The following is a 15,832-nucleotide window of genomic DNA, read 5'->3' on the forward strand; positions in this document are numbered from 1 at the left end:
AGGATTTGTCTAAGAATCATGCTGCACATTGTTCACAATAGCAAGAACCTGGAAACAACCATGTTGCCCATCAAAAGAGGACTGGATTAAAAAAATGTGGTACATATACACGATGGAATACTACGCAGCCATAAAAAAGAACAAAATCATGAATTTCGCTGCAACCTGGATGGAACTAGAGTCTATAATACTGAGTGACCTCTCACAAAAACAAAAATCCGAATATCACATGTTCTCACTCATATAATGGACCTTGAACATCCAATGCAATACTATGAGAAAATGACGGATGGTACTGGGAAACTACGGGGGGGAGGGGGATGGGATTAACAGTAGCAAATATCTGTCGGGGGATGGGAAAACACTTTTTATTTACAGGGTGCCTGAATGAAACGTCATTGTACACCTACCCTTAACTGTACCCCCCAAAACCATAATAAAAACTACTGATTAATGAAAAAAAAAAAAAAAAAAAAAAAAAAAGAATCATGCTGCAAATGACTGTAAGACCAAAAGTAGCTATGTCATGTGATGGTTATGATTGTGAAGTATTAATTGAAAAATTATAAATAGATGATTTCGAGAGCCTATTGTGAAGGACTTCTTGTTTCATAGTGTCATGTCAATTTTGAGAAACCATTGCCAACAAAGAGAAAGAATGAAAAATTAAAATAAAAAGCATAGGGGACAGTCAGCTTTCAAACATCTGAATCACTCTTGTAGCCAGCTGGTCAAGTGCTTTGACGTTGAAGTCTTATCCAAGATTTACCTAAGGAGGCAAGAAGTGAAAGACTCAGAAATCAAGACCTGTCTTAGAAACTGCTCCTTCCTTCCTTCCACACCACAGTTAGACTTTGGTCAACGGTAAGTGATAAAATCAAATGGCTTGAAGAGTTTTTGCTTTTAACTTAGGCCTTGGCACGCTTATGGAGGAAGGGAGAGGGTATGGACTGGCCTATTATAGTGTTCATCATTTTGCCCCTTATATTCCTGTGATTTAGAGATGTCTCTAGATTTAAAAAAAATAAAATCTTTTTTTCTGTTTTTGTCAAATGAAAGAGCTGACAAAGTATCTGGTAATATTTAATCTATATTTAATTTCCTAGAGTTGAAGAAGTATCTGCCGGGTTCTTTTTAAAGTTCTTAAAGCCATTAGCTCTTACTCAGCAATTCTTACTTTTACTATTTCACTAAACAAGAGAATAAATATTTTTTTTAAAAGAGACAAAAATTTAATGATGGTGAATTTATGCTGAGCTGGTTCATGTCCCATGCTATTATTGTCTATCAGCATAAATAAAACAAAAATATTTACTTACTGATAACTAGAAAATATGCATCTTATTTTCTTTGAAGTTCCATAATATATGATTTTTATTTGTTCTAGGGATTAATTTTCAAAACACAAATTCATTTGGTATAAGTCAGTATAAGTCATACTTTATCGGACACTTACCTTCAGTTTAGATGGCTTATTGGGCTGAAATGCTTGACTATAGTGAACTTGATGCATTTTAAGCAAAACCATTGAAAAATATTTGAAATAAATAGGTTCAACCTTGCTGCAATTTTTTTTGAAAGGCAGACGTAGTAGAAGACGTTTATTATTCTTTCTGTGAAGGAAGGAGGATCTGATCTGTGATCACATCAGATCTTTGGATATTGAGAGACTTTGTCATCTCTCATTAGAATTTTTTTAATCTGACATCAGAATCTTCTAAAGAAAACTCTTTTTGCATGTCTGGGAGTTTAGAGTGAGTAGGAAATAACAGTGAATAGGAATAATGCTTTTGAAAATCCTAGTCTTTATGAGAGTTCATCACCCGGAAAATGCTTTCTGTTTATGAAAGAATAGCAGTGTGGGTAGTTATTTGATGTGTTCTCATGTTGCAGCATGAATAGCAAAAACAAATGTAATATTAGTTGAAAGATTTGGCTTAATTCATTATTTGATATCTCAACCTGCTTCAGTTGTCTTCAAAAATAAAAGTTTATTCATTCCACAATATATCCACTCATGGGACAAATTCTGAAATAGCCTTGCCTTCAACTTGATCGCTTAATCACTTGTGGTTTTCATTATGAGATCAAGTTTAGTTCACAGAAAACAGTTCTTTCTTCAAGGAGTTATTTGAGTGAAACAAATGCAATCTTATTATTGAATTCAGTCACAGTGAACATTTTGTATTAAAGAATACAATGTTTTAGGACTGAGTAGACACAGTTTTGAACTTAGCACTTTAAATTTAGTATAAACAAAGTTGTATCTCACTCAGTCCTAGGACGTTCTTTACAAAAAACAAAAGTCAAAGACAACCCCAATCTAATTTATTTTCATAGTCAAATTAGTTTAGGAACTGATGTCCTCTACATTCCTATCCCTCATTTGGAAATGTTCAATACACCCGAGAGTATTAAAACTCTGTCCTGCAATAAGAAACTCTTTCATTTTTTAATCTAGGTGTTTTTGAGTTTTACGTTTGCATACAAGTAGTCAAATCAGGTAGCTCTGAGTTTAAGACAAACAACAGTTCCTAGTCCCTCTTGTCTTCCATTTTTTATTCTTTAGAGGCAACCACTTTCCATCTTTTAGCTCACTTCTTTGGTGTAACTACCTCTATCTTGAAGCAATAGGATGGTATGCTACTTCTTGAGTATTTTTTTTCTTAGCTTTATCTATTGACTTTTCACTATGAAAGATGAAAATATATTTAGCTCTTCCCCCACTTGCCCCCTCTCTTTTTCTTACTCTCTCATAGGGATGCCACATGCACAATTCCCATCCCTCATTCTTTCTGTAAAAGTATATTGTGATTTGGGTTATAGCAGCACTTAATGTTTAAATTTTTAAGAACATGTAAATGCACTGAACCACATAGAGAAATATAATTATTGTTCTATTTTTACACAAATTGTGTGGGAAATTGATATTTTTGATTGATTTGTGTGTGTGTGTGTGTGCGCGTGCGCGCGCGTGCGTGCACGTGTGTATATGTGTCTGAAAATATCTTTATTCTACCCTCATATTGATTATTTATCAATCTATATTATTCTTGGTATACAATTCTAGGCTAGAGTGATTTTTCCCTCTTAAGCAAAATAATCGTCTCTGGCTTCCAATGTTGCTGTTAAGAAATCAAAAACAATCTAATTTGTGATCCTGTGTATATGTCTCTACTTCCACCATAAAACTTATTTTACTGAATATTCTATGAGTTTAAATGTGCCTTTAGTGTGTGTCTATTTTTATATATTGGTGGGGTCTTTTAAATCTAGAAACTATTGTCCTTTATTTTCTTGAAAGATTCTATTGATGATTTCCTCCTTTCTCTTCCTTTTTCCTTCAGGGACTCCAATTCTCTAGGTATTGGACTTCCTTGATTGATTACTAATTATCTTACCTTTTATCTTCTAATTTATATCTAATTACCTTCTTACTTTACTTTCTGTGATATTTCTTCAGTTTTATTTTCAGCTGTCGTGTTGTGGTTTTCATTTTTGCTATCATATTTTTATTTTTCCAAAGGTCTTTTTTTGTTCTGCAAATATTTCTTTTAAAATATGGCATCCTGTTCTTATTTTAATTATATAATTATATCTTATTTCTGATAATCTTTCTTTTTCACCCAAATCTCCCATCTGCATAGTATATTTCCTTTAGGCTGAGGTTTTTTGTTGCTTACTTTGGCTCTGTTGTACATATTAGAACTTTCTGGAAATCTTTGCTAATCCTTGACTGCCTACTAATATTTGGGAGTAGGAAACTAGAAAGTTAATTGAATGTTCTGAATGTACAGGTGGGCCTGTTGACTGAATGTCACTGTAAGGTGATCTGGATATGTCAATTTCTTTATTTTGTTGTCTCCTTGTACTGAGCAGGTCTCCTAGAGAGGGAACTTCTTATTCTAGTCTAGTCTAGTCTAGTCTAGTCTCTTGACTAGCAGATAAAGGCATTGTTACCAGAGTTAGAGGAGTCAAGACCGGGAAGAGGGCTGGGGGTCTTAACACTCAGAATGTCTACATTAACTTAATCTTCGTGTTTTCATAATACTCTTACCATTAACAATGCCTAGTGTTGGTCAGTCCAGAGACCCTGTGAATTATCCTTTCTAGGGAATTAACCTTAATCATCTGTCTGAATTGGGGGTGGGAGCAACCACCTAACAGCACAGTAAGGAGAGATCCAAAGTTCTAATTACTTTTTAAACATTTTTAAAATCAAAATTAATCTTATTGACATATCATTGCTTCTTTACCTGGAGTTAGGCCAAACTTGAGGTTAAGGACACAATTCTCCAAGACTGCTAAAGTTGTCCAAGACTTGACACCAGTTGCTAGTTTGGGGTTCCCCAGGGCCATTCTTACTTCATACCAGTTGACATAAATTTGGGAGTTCACACAGACCTCTTAAGCTTTGATAAAATACTAGAACTTAGAAAAGTGCTAAAATTATGATTTTAGTTTTATTATAGCAAAAATATACAAATAAGAACCAGTCAAAGGAAGAAACATATAGGGTAGAATATAGAACTAGGGCAAAGCTTCCAGGTCCTCAGGGATGGATGCATTACCCTCTTGTCATTGAAATGTGACAATACACATGAAATACTGCTAATTTGGGAAACTTGCCCAAGTTTCAATGTTCATAGTTTTTATTGACGTTTCATTACATAGGCATGATTGACTGAATCATTGCCCATATGGTTGCCCAAAGTCTCAGTCCTTTAATCACCTGGTCGATTTTTCTATTTGGCTAGCCCCCATCCTGAATTACCTCATTAGCATACACTTATCAGGTGTGGTCAGAGGGGCCCATCATATAATAAATATATTCCTGATAATTGGGAAATTCCAAGGGTTTATAGCTGGGTCAAAGGTCAGACTTTGCCTTGGGTAAAGTTAATTCTTTCCTACATACCCCTCTACCTCCACTTCCAGAAGTACCTGGTTCCGCCAATTCCAAATTACTTTAAGGATTCTGAAAAAACAATGTTGATTCTTTGCTATTTGTACTGCTGGCTTCAATTTAATTTTTGTAAGTTGGCTAAGTCATTTATCACTGGCTCATCTAGTTTCTAGTTTCCAAAATATTGTTTCTCTTCACATTCTTGAATGTTTACACTTAACAAAAAACTCTTTTCAGTAGTGTTAGTGGGGCTTCTAGAGGGAGAAAAATTAGATATGTGTATTTAGTTGTCTATCTTTACTCAGAAATTGCCCAGCACTTTCCCAATTTCTTTTTAGTAGCAACTTTTTTGTAGAAAATGCCTGATAATACCTAGTAAACACTGAATTAGCAAACACTTCTATATCACTGCATTAATATAGATAACTAACTTAGGCTTCAGAATCTTTAAAGATGTCTCTTCCCTTAAGGCCCCTTTCCTTTCTACTTAACGTATTGAGGTCACAAAATATAAATAGCCTCTTATCACTTGTTGACTGGGAGCAAGAATGTGGGGATAGAGAGAGGGATATCTATTCTTGTGATTGAATTAACATATATTACTTTTTAATTAATTTAAAAATAATTTTAGAACAAGGGAAAAAGTAAAAACATTACATAAAATGATTCTTAAAATTTTTCCACTTCAAATCTATAATGCTGAGATTGTGAGTAGGTTAATAGAGAACTAAAAATGGAGAATACTTTTTATATTTAATGGAGTAGGTAGGACAGAGCTCAGAACTCTTTTAATCATTCTGATACAAAAGTCAGACTCTTTTCTTTCTGGCCTAGAAAGAGGTTTTTAAGGTTACATTTTATGTTAATGAGGTCTTTGCCTAGAAAAGTGGATATTGATCTTCTCATGGTGCTGGTTTCTTTTCTTGGTAAATAAGAGTTCATGTACTGACTTTTCTGGGCCATTTTAGGACACAACTGTAATCCAATCTCTCTTTTTTAATAATCTTTTTATAGTTCCTGCTCACTGTGAGAGTCATTCCAAACTCCATAGCATGGTATTCTCAGCCCTCTTATAATATAGCAGCAACTTACCTTATATCCTAATCTATTTCTGGGCACTATAAAGCTCCCAGAACACTCAGTTATTTACTAACTCTTCCAACTTCCTGATGTTGAGGTGTCCTTGTCCATGGAGCTTCCCCAGCCTAGAATTCCTTTATTACCTTCCTTCTATCTCCGCCTATCTAAATAAGATATATTTTTATAAGCCCATCTGAAATATTACCCTCTTCAGTAAAAGTTCCCATTTATTTTTCCTTCATTCGGGATTAATGCCACACACTGGGCCCTCAAAGGGCTTTTTTTTTTTTTTACCTCCCATGTATTTCACCACAGTCTGCCTGTGTAGTAGGTATGAGTGTTCATGTGTGCGAGACAGAGTGAGAATGAGAGAGTCAAAGAGACAGAGAGAGATAGTGGGAGAGACAGAGAGAAAGACAGAGACACAGAAGGAGACAGAGAGAGAGACAAAGAGAGACAGAGACAGAAAGAGGCAGAGACACAGAAGGAAACAGAGGAAGAGACGAAGAGAGACAGAGAGAGAAAGAAAGAGAGAGAGGTAAAGGAAGAGGAAAATTGTTCCTGTTGTTATAATTTCCTTGAGGGTAAATATGATGAGCAATATATATATGTACATATAATGCCTTATATATAGTAGGTTTTCAGTAATGTTAGTTGATTTGAATTGAATCTAGTTTCGTTTTCTTTGTGTTAACAGCATTGAAAAAAGCAGCAATTGTACAAATTATGCATTAGGGTTTTACAAATCCAGTCCCTCTGAAGACATTTTCTTGAACAATAGAAAAGTGACTGCCTAATGCTTAAAGATGATTTTTAGCAACCCAGATGAGGGTGAGAAATATGAATACTCGTTTGGATGTTCACAGCATCCAAATGAATCTGTGTTGACAGGAACTGATCACTATAGTGGAGGAAAGAAAACAGGAGGCATGATGACTAGCTGAGTCAATCTGGGTATCCCTGCCACAGGAGGAACATCTGAATAATCGGGGAGAAGGGCAGGAGAAGGGGGTGAGGGAGGAAGATCATTGATGAAGTGTGCTATGACTGACAGAAGACTGTGCTCTGGGCAAGAGGGTTAGCAGGTATTGGAGGGGAGACACAGGAGAGGGTGTGTGGTCTCTATGTGATTAGCAGGATGTAATCAACCACCTGCCTAGGGTCACAGTTGTGCACAAAGGAAGTATTAAGAGGGAAAAAGGGGAAGGAGAGGAAACAATGATAACACCAAAAAGATCTTTTAAATTGTAGAAATGCGTCTAGGCTCTCCTAACGACATGCTTTTTCTCCCCTGGTATGCTAGAAGTCCTTCTCCTCACTGATATCCACTTGCAGACTGGCTTGTTATTGAAGGAGGATTAGAAAGTGAGACTAATCTGGGGTTAGTGCAGCAATCTCACTAAACAGTGTTCCTGTAGGTGAATGCTGGAGGGCATTGAGGTCGTCAGGGAAAGAGGCAAAGAGGAGGAGGCATCAGGCAGCGATTATAGACTTTTCCTTAGGAGCATCTTACAGAAGCTACTTTCTCTTTTTTCCCTAAGTACAAATTTAACTTAATACTTGGCAGCAACTCTTTGGCTCCTATTTAAGAGCTTAAAGCCATTTAAAGTTTCCCAGCTCTTGACCCAACAAGAGGCCAGGGAGGTAGACAGGCAGCAAGATTTCAAACTGGGTGATGAATTAGTTCTTCATTCATCAGGCTGGACATCAGCACTTAATTAAGCAATTTATTAGGCTTGTTTTTGTGTCTTTGCAGAGCCTGATTCTGGTATCCTAGAATCAGATACAGGGTGCACCCCTTGAGTTTATTTCCTTTTCCTCAATGCAATAATATTATAAGAGCTAGCCTTAAACAAAAATGGAAGCAGTCCAGAGGTTTGTTTTTCCTTCTAAATTCAGTATCTGCATGAATAGGCTCGATGAAGAGTGGTTATGAGAATATTTGAGAAATTAAATGGAGGGGAGAAGAAGGACATTGAATGATGCTTCACATTTTTTCTACCTGTGTTTTGTAGTAAGTGCTATGTAGTAAGCAAATCTGTTGATTTGGCTAGACTTATACTGTAATCACTCACTTGTGTTTTAACGAGTAAACAAGGCACAGGGAAATTGAGAATAAGTATTTAGGCTTAGGGTTGATTTACATGATGACAGCACTGCCCCTCAAATGGTACTCATGATGATGCTCTTACTTGGAAAAGACAATTTCTTCCTGAGAAAAGAGAGATAGCGGGAATCTATTTAGCTGTGGTTAGCTTTGTCAGCTGGTCATGTTAACATAGTACTATGAATTTATTCTGCTGTAAGATTGCTTGGGCTTGTGAGAGAACAGTCTTGTTCTTCTGAACCGTGACTAGATATGCTCTGTCCGCCCAAACACTCTTTTCCATAGTGATCCTTGTTTTGGCAACTGTCTCCTTTTTCTCAGCCCACTTATCACTGCTTGTTTGCAAAAGGCCTGCCTATAACTGCACGGTCCTGGAGCTTATACATGAGCTTCCAAATAGGGACTGCGTAGCAGCTCTCTTGTAGCAAGAGATTTAGGCCACTAAGGGCATACGAAGCTGGTGTCCTACTGGCACCAGTGTCCTGCAGGCATGGAGCGGCCCTGACACGGGCCTTTATATTGTTTGGCCACAAGAAGAGAAGCAGAGGGGGGAGAGGAGGAGCCAGATGCTTAATCCTGAAGGGCCATTAGGGACAAAAGCATTTACAGTGAGTACAGTCGGCAGATTCCTGGTTTTTCTGTTCTTTTATTTAAGAGAGAGAAATACAAGAAAAGGGAGAAAGAGGTTGGCAGCTTCGATGACTTCTGTAGCTGAATTTTTTTTGTCTCCTGATCTGGCCAAAGGGACATGCTCCAGATTTACATGTGTCTCTTTATTCAAGTCAAATGCATTCTGCTAACATCAGGCTCTACCCAAAACTTGTGAACAGAGAGTAGCAGAAGAACCAGTTCTGGATAGTAAGGAATCCATGGCAATTTTCTTCTGTTTTTAAAGGATGATAGAGTGAGGTGAAAAAATCCTTCCACACGTTTTTAAAGAAAATTGTAAAATCATTACTGTTTTCTGCTTTTACCCTTTATTGCCTCTTTGAATTTGTTTAAAGGAAAGGATTTGATGGATGTTATTTTTAACAGCAGCTGGGATAAAGGTGGTATTATCGCTAATGCCGAAAGGTAGCCACACACAGCATTGGATGTGGGGGGAGGGAGAGGAGATGTCACTGTGTTCCAAAAAGCTGGTTGATCACTCCTCTCAGACCGCCTTGGAGACAGAGTTGTAACTTGGTGGGTACCTGTGTGCTCTTGGTGTAAGGCTTTCATTTTCATCATCAGAAGTTGTTGTCTAAAGGCTTTTAAAAAATGTATCTGTGAAAGAAAGAAAGAAAGGAATCTTCTTGCAAGATGCCTTATAAAGGAAAAATTCAAAACTTCTAGTATTTAGAAATGTCCTACTTTTTGTTTTGCATTCAAATGGAATAATTAATTTGATGGGAAAGCAAGCTTGAGTAGTCCTGATAAGGGCAAGAAAAATATTCACGAAGACTGTTCTATAGGTCTCCACAACTTGAAGCATTTTTTTTTAAATTATAATTTTAACTTTCAAATCAGATGGATTTTGTGAAAATAAAAAATAGAGTGTGGTCTTCCATGGATGCTACATTTAAATGTGAGCTACTATAATTGAAAATTAAATGTTTACAGTAATTGCTTTCTATGAAAATGAGTAATTAACCCATTTTATGCCATTTTCCTGGCTTACTATGCTATTTTGACACATATGGCATTTCTTTTCCAGTGGCAAATGTATTTGTGAGGGAAAATAAGTAGACAAAAGTTGAAATTAGACTTAAGTAAAGCACTGCTTTGCTTTTCTTCTCTGAGTTACAGAGCTTCTCTTATAAACAGTCTGATCAGTTAAATGTGGAAGCATCACAACCAGGTTGAAATTTTATAGGTGCAGGGAAATTTTGCTTCATAGCTTGAATGTAAGGTTTCTTTGCCCTTTACACATGTATGACCTAAACCCTATGTTCTTTAGTTACACTTTTGTCTAATATTTTTATTTTATTATGGTTGTCCTATACATATATGACCACATCTGTTTGTCAGTCTTAAGAATCAAACTCCTAGGAGGGAGAATCTCTTATGTTAATACCTCTGGGAAGAATTAGCAACATATACTATGTAAATAATGATTTACAAAATGCTTTTTTCACAACAGTTTATTTCTTTCCATTAAGTAGGACAAATCTATTGATATCACTTGTGTGTTTTGGCAAAATAGAGGGCCATTATTTAGTAGTTATATAGCTCTCAGCATAGGCGGGAAGCTTCCAAGAGCTTTAAAATCTCTAGATAAATAACCCTAGGCAATCATGGATTGATTATCTAGTTCAATTTTGCCATTTTATAGATGAGGAAGCTGAGGTCCAGAAAGGTGGAGCATTTTGCCTCAAATCATATAAAACTGCACTGTACTTAGGTGGTGCACAGCCTGATGATACATATAGAAATATTATAGGCTGGGATATAAATTGCATTGAGCTAATTCTTTGGTATGTTTTTTAGTTTATAGTGGGATATGTATTCCAAAGACGGCCCTGCTTTGATTTAGAATTTTACAGAAAACACAACAACCTAGCACTGTTTGTCAGTTGTGCAGGGCTCTTGGGCAAGGGTCTGGGAGTAAGCGAACACAAGGGTAGCTGAAACAGTTCATTGTACACTGCTGTGGCATTTAGCTTTCTGGTTTGGATGAATCTGGTTTCTTAAAAGAGGGAACCCCTACGATACCAATGTCTTCTTCATTTATAACCAGTTCTATGTCCTTGAACTAGAAACCCTTATTAACCTTTGTGTATCAGATTCCTTCTATGGGATTGTGATTCTAAACATTCCCCAGAGGGAGCAAACTGATTAATAATTTAAAAGTGTTCTGGGATATCAGAATCAGAGCCTGTCTGAGGCTGGCACGTTGTTTATGAAGTGATACGGTAGCTCTCTTTTCCTAGAGTTTTATCCTTCCCAGTGAAATTTTGTTATCTTGACCAACAGTCAAATCTAATATTATTGCTATTTTAAAGACTGAATACAAGGATGTTAAAAATGTGGGTTTCTTTCTCTTGCAATCAGGTGGAGAAAACTTTTGAATCTAAGCCTAAATTCATTCTCTAAGGCAGATACCAAAGTGATAAGCCTATGTTAGGGTATATACTTTGCTATTTGTAAATAACTTTGCTTTCAAAATTCATCTGTAAGCCTCATCATCATTTCATTCAAAAGTTATATGCCAAAGAAATTATGGAAGGGGATTACATTACAGTATTAGAAGGATTTTGAAGTAATATGTTATAGGAGTAACTTAGTCTTAAGGCTTTTTTTGATTCAGCACATCTTTTTATTCCCCGTGCCCATTCCTGTATGGAAAGTGACATGTTCCTTGTCAAATTGGGAGCTTTCTTGATTCCCCTCCCCCTATTTTTTTGTAAAAATAATTTTTCTTTTGTTATCAAGTGATTATTTGTTACTAAAGAAATATGAACTTCTTTTTGACAATCATGTTTAATTTCTGATCTTTTGGTCAGTCACCTTTCATCTTTGGGAGAATAAGTTATATACTAACTTGAATGTTTAGAACCAGAAAGAAACTTATAAAAGAAAAAGAAATCCATTGCCTTGGGTAGAAGAGGCTGCTTCTAAGACCAAAAACAGTGTTTATTAAAAAAAAACTAAACACTGTTTAAGTTGTTATTTTCTACTAGACTGATTCCAGAAGAAGGGCAAATTTAATAGCTGGATCATTAACTAATCAACTTTACCTTAAAAAGCAACCTTACTTTATTATGAAACACATTATGTCATTTTGGCATATATATTTTTTTGTCTCTATTTTTATTTTTAAATTTTTTTATTTTAAATATGTGGAGTACAATTCATTATGCAGGTACCCTTGTTGATGAGGTGTGCCCGCCCCTCCCCCAGCAGAATCCCACTACTGCCAATCCCATCCCAGCAGTTTCCCACTACTGCCAATCCTTTTCTTATAGTATTACAATAATTGTTCAAGGTCTGCTTATGAGTGACAACATGTGATACTCAGTTCTTTGTTTTTGTGATAGATCACTCAGTATTATAGACTCTAAGTACATTCAAGTTGCTGTGAATTTAGTAATTTTGTCCTTCTTTATGGCTGCATAATATTCCATTATGTATATGCACCACATTTTAAAAATCCAGTCCTCTTTTGATGGGCAGCACGGTTGGTTCCATGTTTTTGTTATTGTGAATAATGCTGCAATAAACATATGTGTGCAGGTATCTTTTTAATAGAGTGATTTGAGTTCCTCTGGGTTTATTCCCAGTAGGGGGATTGCAGGGTTGTAAGGAAGGGTGATTTTTAGATCTTTTAGGAATCACCACACTGTTTTCCACAGAGGCTATACTAGTTTACACTCCCATCAACAGTGCAGAAGTGTTCCCTTTTCCCTGCATCCTCTCCAGCATCTGTTGTTTTTTGAGTTATTGATGATGGCCATCCTGACTGGAGTTAGGTGATATCTCAGTGTGGCTTTAATTTGCATTTCTTTGATGATTAGTGAGGCTGAGGATTTTTAAAATGTATCTGTTGGCTGCTTGTATGTCTTCTTTTGAGAAGTATCTATTCATATCTTTTGCCTACTTTGTAATGGGGCTATTTGTTTTTTCCTTTATGGCATATTTGAGATCCTTGTAGATCCCAGATGTTAGGCCTTTTTCAGACATAGAGTTGACAAATTTTTTTCCCAGTCTGTGAACTGTCTCCCTGCTTTCTTGATGGTTTCTATGGCTTTGCAGAAGCGTGTCAGTTTGATGAGGTCCCACTTGTCTATCTTATCTCTTATAGCATAGGCACGTGGAGATTTGATCAGAAATTAGTTGCCAATTCCAACTTCCATAAGGGTGTGTCCTGCATTCTTTAAGGTTCTTATAGTTTGAAGTTTTATTTTTATAGTTTGATCCATTTAGAGTTGATTTTTCTGTATGGTGATAGGTAGGGGTCTTGTTTTAATCTTCTGCATGTGGTCACACAGTTTTCCCAGCACCATTTACTGAAATAGGTTTTCCTCTCCCCAGTGGCTGGTGGTGGAGGCTTTGTCGAAGATGAGGTCATTGAGAAATTGAAGTTCTGTTTCTGGAATCTCTATCCTGTTTCATTGGTCTATATGCCTGTTCTTGTACCGGTACCAGTCCGTTTTGATTATTGTAGCTTTAGAATAAAGTTTAAAGTCTGGGAGTGTGATAACTCCCATTTGTTTTTTTCTTTCAGTTGGAGTTTCACTCCATCACCCAGACTGGCACACTCCTGGCCACCGCAGCCTCGACCTGCTGGGCTCTGGTGATTCTTCCACCTCAGCCTTCCAAGTAGCCAGAACTACAGGCGAGTGCTACCATGCCTGACTAATTTTTGATTTATTGTAGAGATGAGGTCTTGCCAAATGGCCCGGGCCGGTCTCGAACCCGCAGGCTCAGGCAATCCACTTGCCTCAGCCTCCTAAAGTGCTGAGATTAAAGGCTGAGCCACCGAGCCCAGCCTGTTTTTTCTTTTTGCCAAGGATTGTTTTGGCTATTTATGTTTCCATATGAATTCCTGTATTGTCATTTCCAGGTCTGAGAAGAATGCTGCTGGTAATTTAATGGGTATTGCATTAAGTCTGTAGATTGTATTTTGGCATATTTGATTAACATTTTACTCTTATGTGTTTCAGAGCAACTTATTACTTTTGAAATTCTAAATGCCTCTAAAATATTCAACCCAACCAAATATTAGTATAATTTAAGCTGAGAGTTAATTAGATCTGTTTGATATAATTCATGATTTGTATTTTTCAGGAAAGTAAAGGTTTGGAATTGCCACAGGTTATCTCTTTATCTAACAAATCATGGAAAAGGGTAACATTTTTAAATTCAGCTCATTGTTCTGGCGATTAGAACATCTTCCCTCTCTGACTATCCCATGTATTGAATATATTGGTTATAGTCAAAATGATGTTTAGATACTTATAGTAGAAAAGCTCAAAATAATAGTGACTTAAACAAGATAGAATCTTGTTTTCTTCTCACATGTAAGAAGTTCAGGGCAGCAGTCAGGACTGGTACAGTAGTAGCTCCTCAATATCATGTGGGACCCATGTTCCTATCCTCCATCCTCCACCATCCTCCACCCAGCAAACTCAAAAGCATCTTTGGGTCTCAGTTGGCAGCTGGAGCTCCAGTCATCAAGTCCATGTTACAGGCTGGAAAGAGGAGTAAACGTAGAAGGGGCAGAAAGGGGGTCCCTCCTGATTAAGTCAGCTTCCTTTAAGCAGCTCTCTCAGAATTTCTTTTCTTTTTTTTTTTTGAGTCGGAGTCTCACTCTGTCGCCCAGACTGGAGTGCAGTGGCCGCTCCCAGCCACCGCAACCTCGACCTGCTGGGCTCCGGCGATCCTTCTGCCTCAGCCTTCCCAGTAGCCGGAATTACTGGCATGCGCTATCACGCCCGTCTAAGTTTTGATTTATTGTAGAGATGAGGTCTCGCCAAGTTGCCCAGGCGGGTCTCGAACCTGGGGCTCAGGCAATCCACTCACCTCAGCCTCCCAAGTCGCGGGATTACAGGCTGAGCCACCGAGCCCGGCTCAGAATGTCTATATAGCCCGGCTCAGAATGTCTATATACATCTCATTGGCTAGAACTTAGTCACATGGCCATACGTAGCTGCAAAGGAGATAGGGAATGTAGTTTTAAATTCTGGGCAGAAATGTGCCCAATCAAAACTCAGGGTTTGGTTATGAAGAATTAGGGAAGCATGGGTGTGAAGATCGGCAATACCACAGTGGTTTTGTGTTCCTATTATATGCTGGCTCCTGGGGCTAGAAAATCAAAACACCTCTTTCTGTTTTTGTTATGAGCTATGGTTTCTTAATTTAGAAATCTGGCTTAATTTAGAAATCTTGTTTCTTCTGTGAAGTATCGTTTCTTTATTTGGCAATCTTGACTGACTCTTGCTTCCTTCTTTCTTCTTGCCTTTCAGCTGTTTTGGAAAGAAGTAAGGCTTAGGCTTCTCCATGTTAACCATGAGCGTGACACTTTCCCCCATGAGGTCACAGGATCTGGATCCTATGGCTACTGATGCTTCACCCATGGCCATCAACGTGACCCCCACTGTGGAGCAGGGTGAGAGAGAAGAGGAAATGAAGGACATAGACTCTGACCAGCAGTACGAAAAGCCACCTCCACTGCACACAGGGGCTGACTGGAAGATTGTCCTCCACCTGCCTGAAATTGAAACCTGGCTCCGGATGACCTCCGAGAGGGTCCGGGATCTGACCTACTCAGTCCAGCAGGATTCAGACAGTAAGCATGTGGATGTGCATCTAGTTCAACTAAAGGTAAGGCAGGTCTCTAGTCCTCTTAGGACACAAGTTTTTCAAAAGGCTGTGGCACCTGGAGACTGAGTTTTGTAATTCCCAGTTAGGAAGCTTTCAGGAAGAAAAAAATAGAGTAACAGGGTTGAAACCATTATCTTCGTAGGTAAACATGGATGGAATTAATTCTTTTCTGATTTTACTTCATGTGCTGATCATCTAGAATAAAACTGGCCTGTGGGGAGAGTGCACAGAACTGGGGAAAGGGTGGGGCATTTTTGTATAGTGCCATAGAAATCAGTTATAAAGAATACAAGCATCTAAAACTATTACAAAGGGTTTAATAAAAGACTCTCATAGATAAGATATCAAACTGAGCTGTGATTGTGAGTATGTGTATGTGACTGTTATGTTCTGTTGAAGCTGATGCTGCCTTTGTGGCAAACAATGGATTCTGA

General features: G+C 37.5%; 1 protein-coding gene across 2 annotated transcripts in view; it reads left to right on the forward strand.

The window, feature by feature from the left end:
- Positions 1-15,832, forward strand: part of LOC110595524 (A-kinase anchor protein 6-like) — a 114,418-nt gene that overhangs the window by 94,016 nt on the left and 4,570 nt on the right. The window contains exon 2 of one of the 2 annotated variants that reach the window (XM_021711741.1): positions 15,041-15,398. In XM_021711741.1, the coding sequence (XP_021567416.1) occupies positions 15,075-15,398 (324 nt within the window). In that variant the 5' untranslated portion in view covers positions 15,041-15,074. Of the gene's footprint in view, positions 1-14,788; positions 15,399-15,832 lie in introns of those variants that run through there. The other variant, XM_021711742.1, reaches the window with a different exon arrangement.

This window comes from Carlito syrichta, unplaced genomic scaffold (assembly GCF_000164805.1).
Source record: "Carlito syrichta isolate Samal-C Ts95f unplaced genomic scaffold, Tarsius_syrichta-2.0.1 Scaffold302543, whole genome shotgun sequence".
NCBI lineage: Eukaryota > Metazoa > Chordata > Mammalia > Primates > Tarsiidae > Carlito > Carlito syrichta.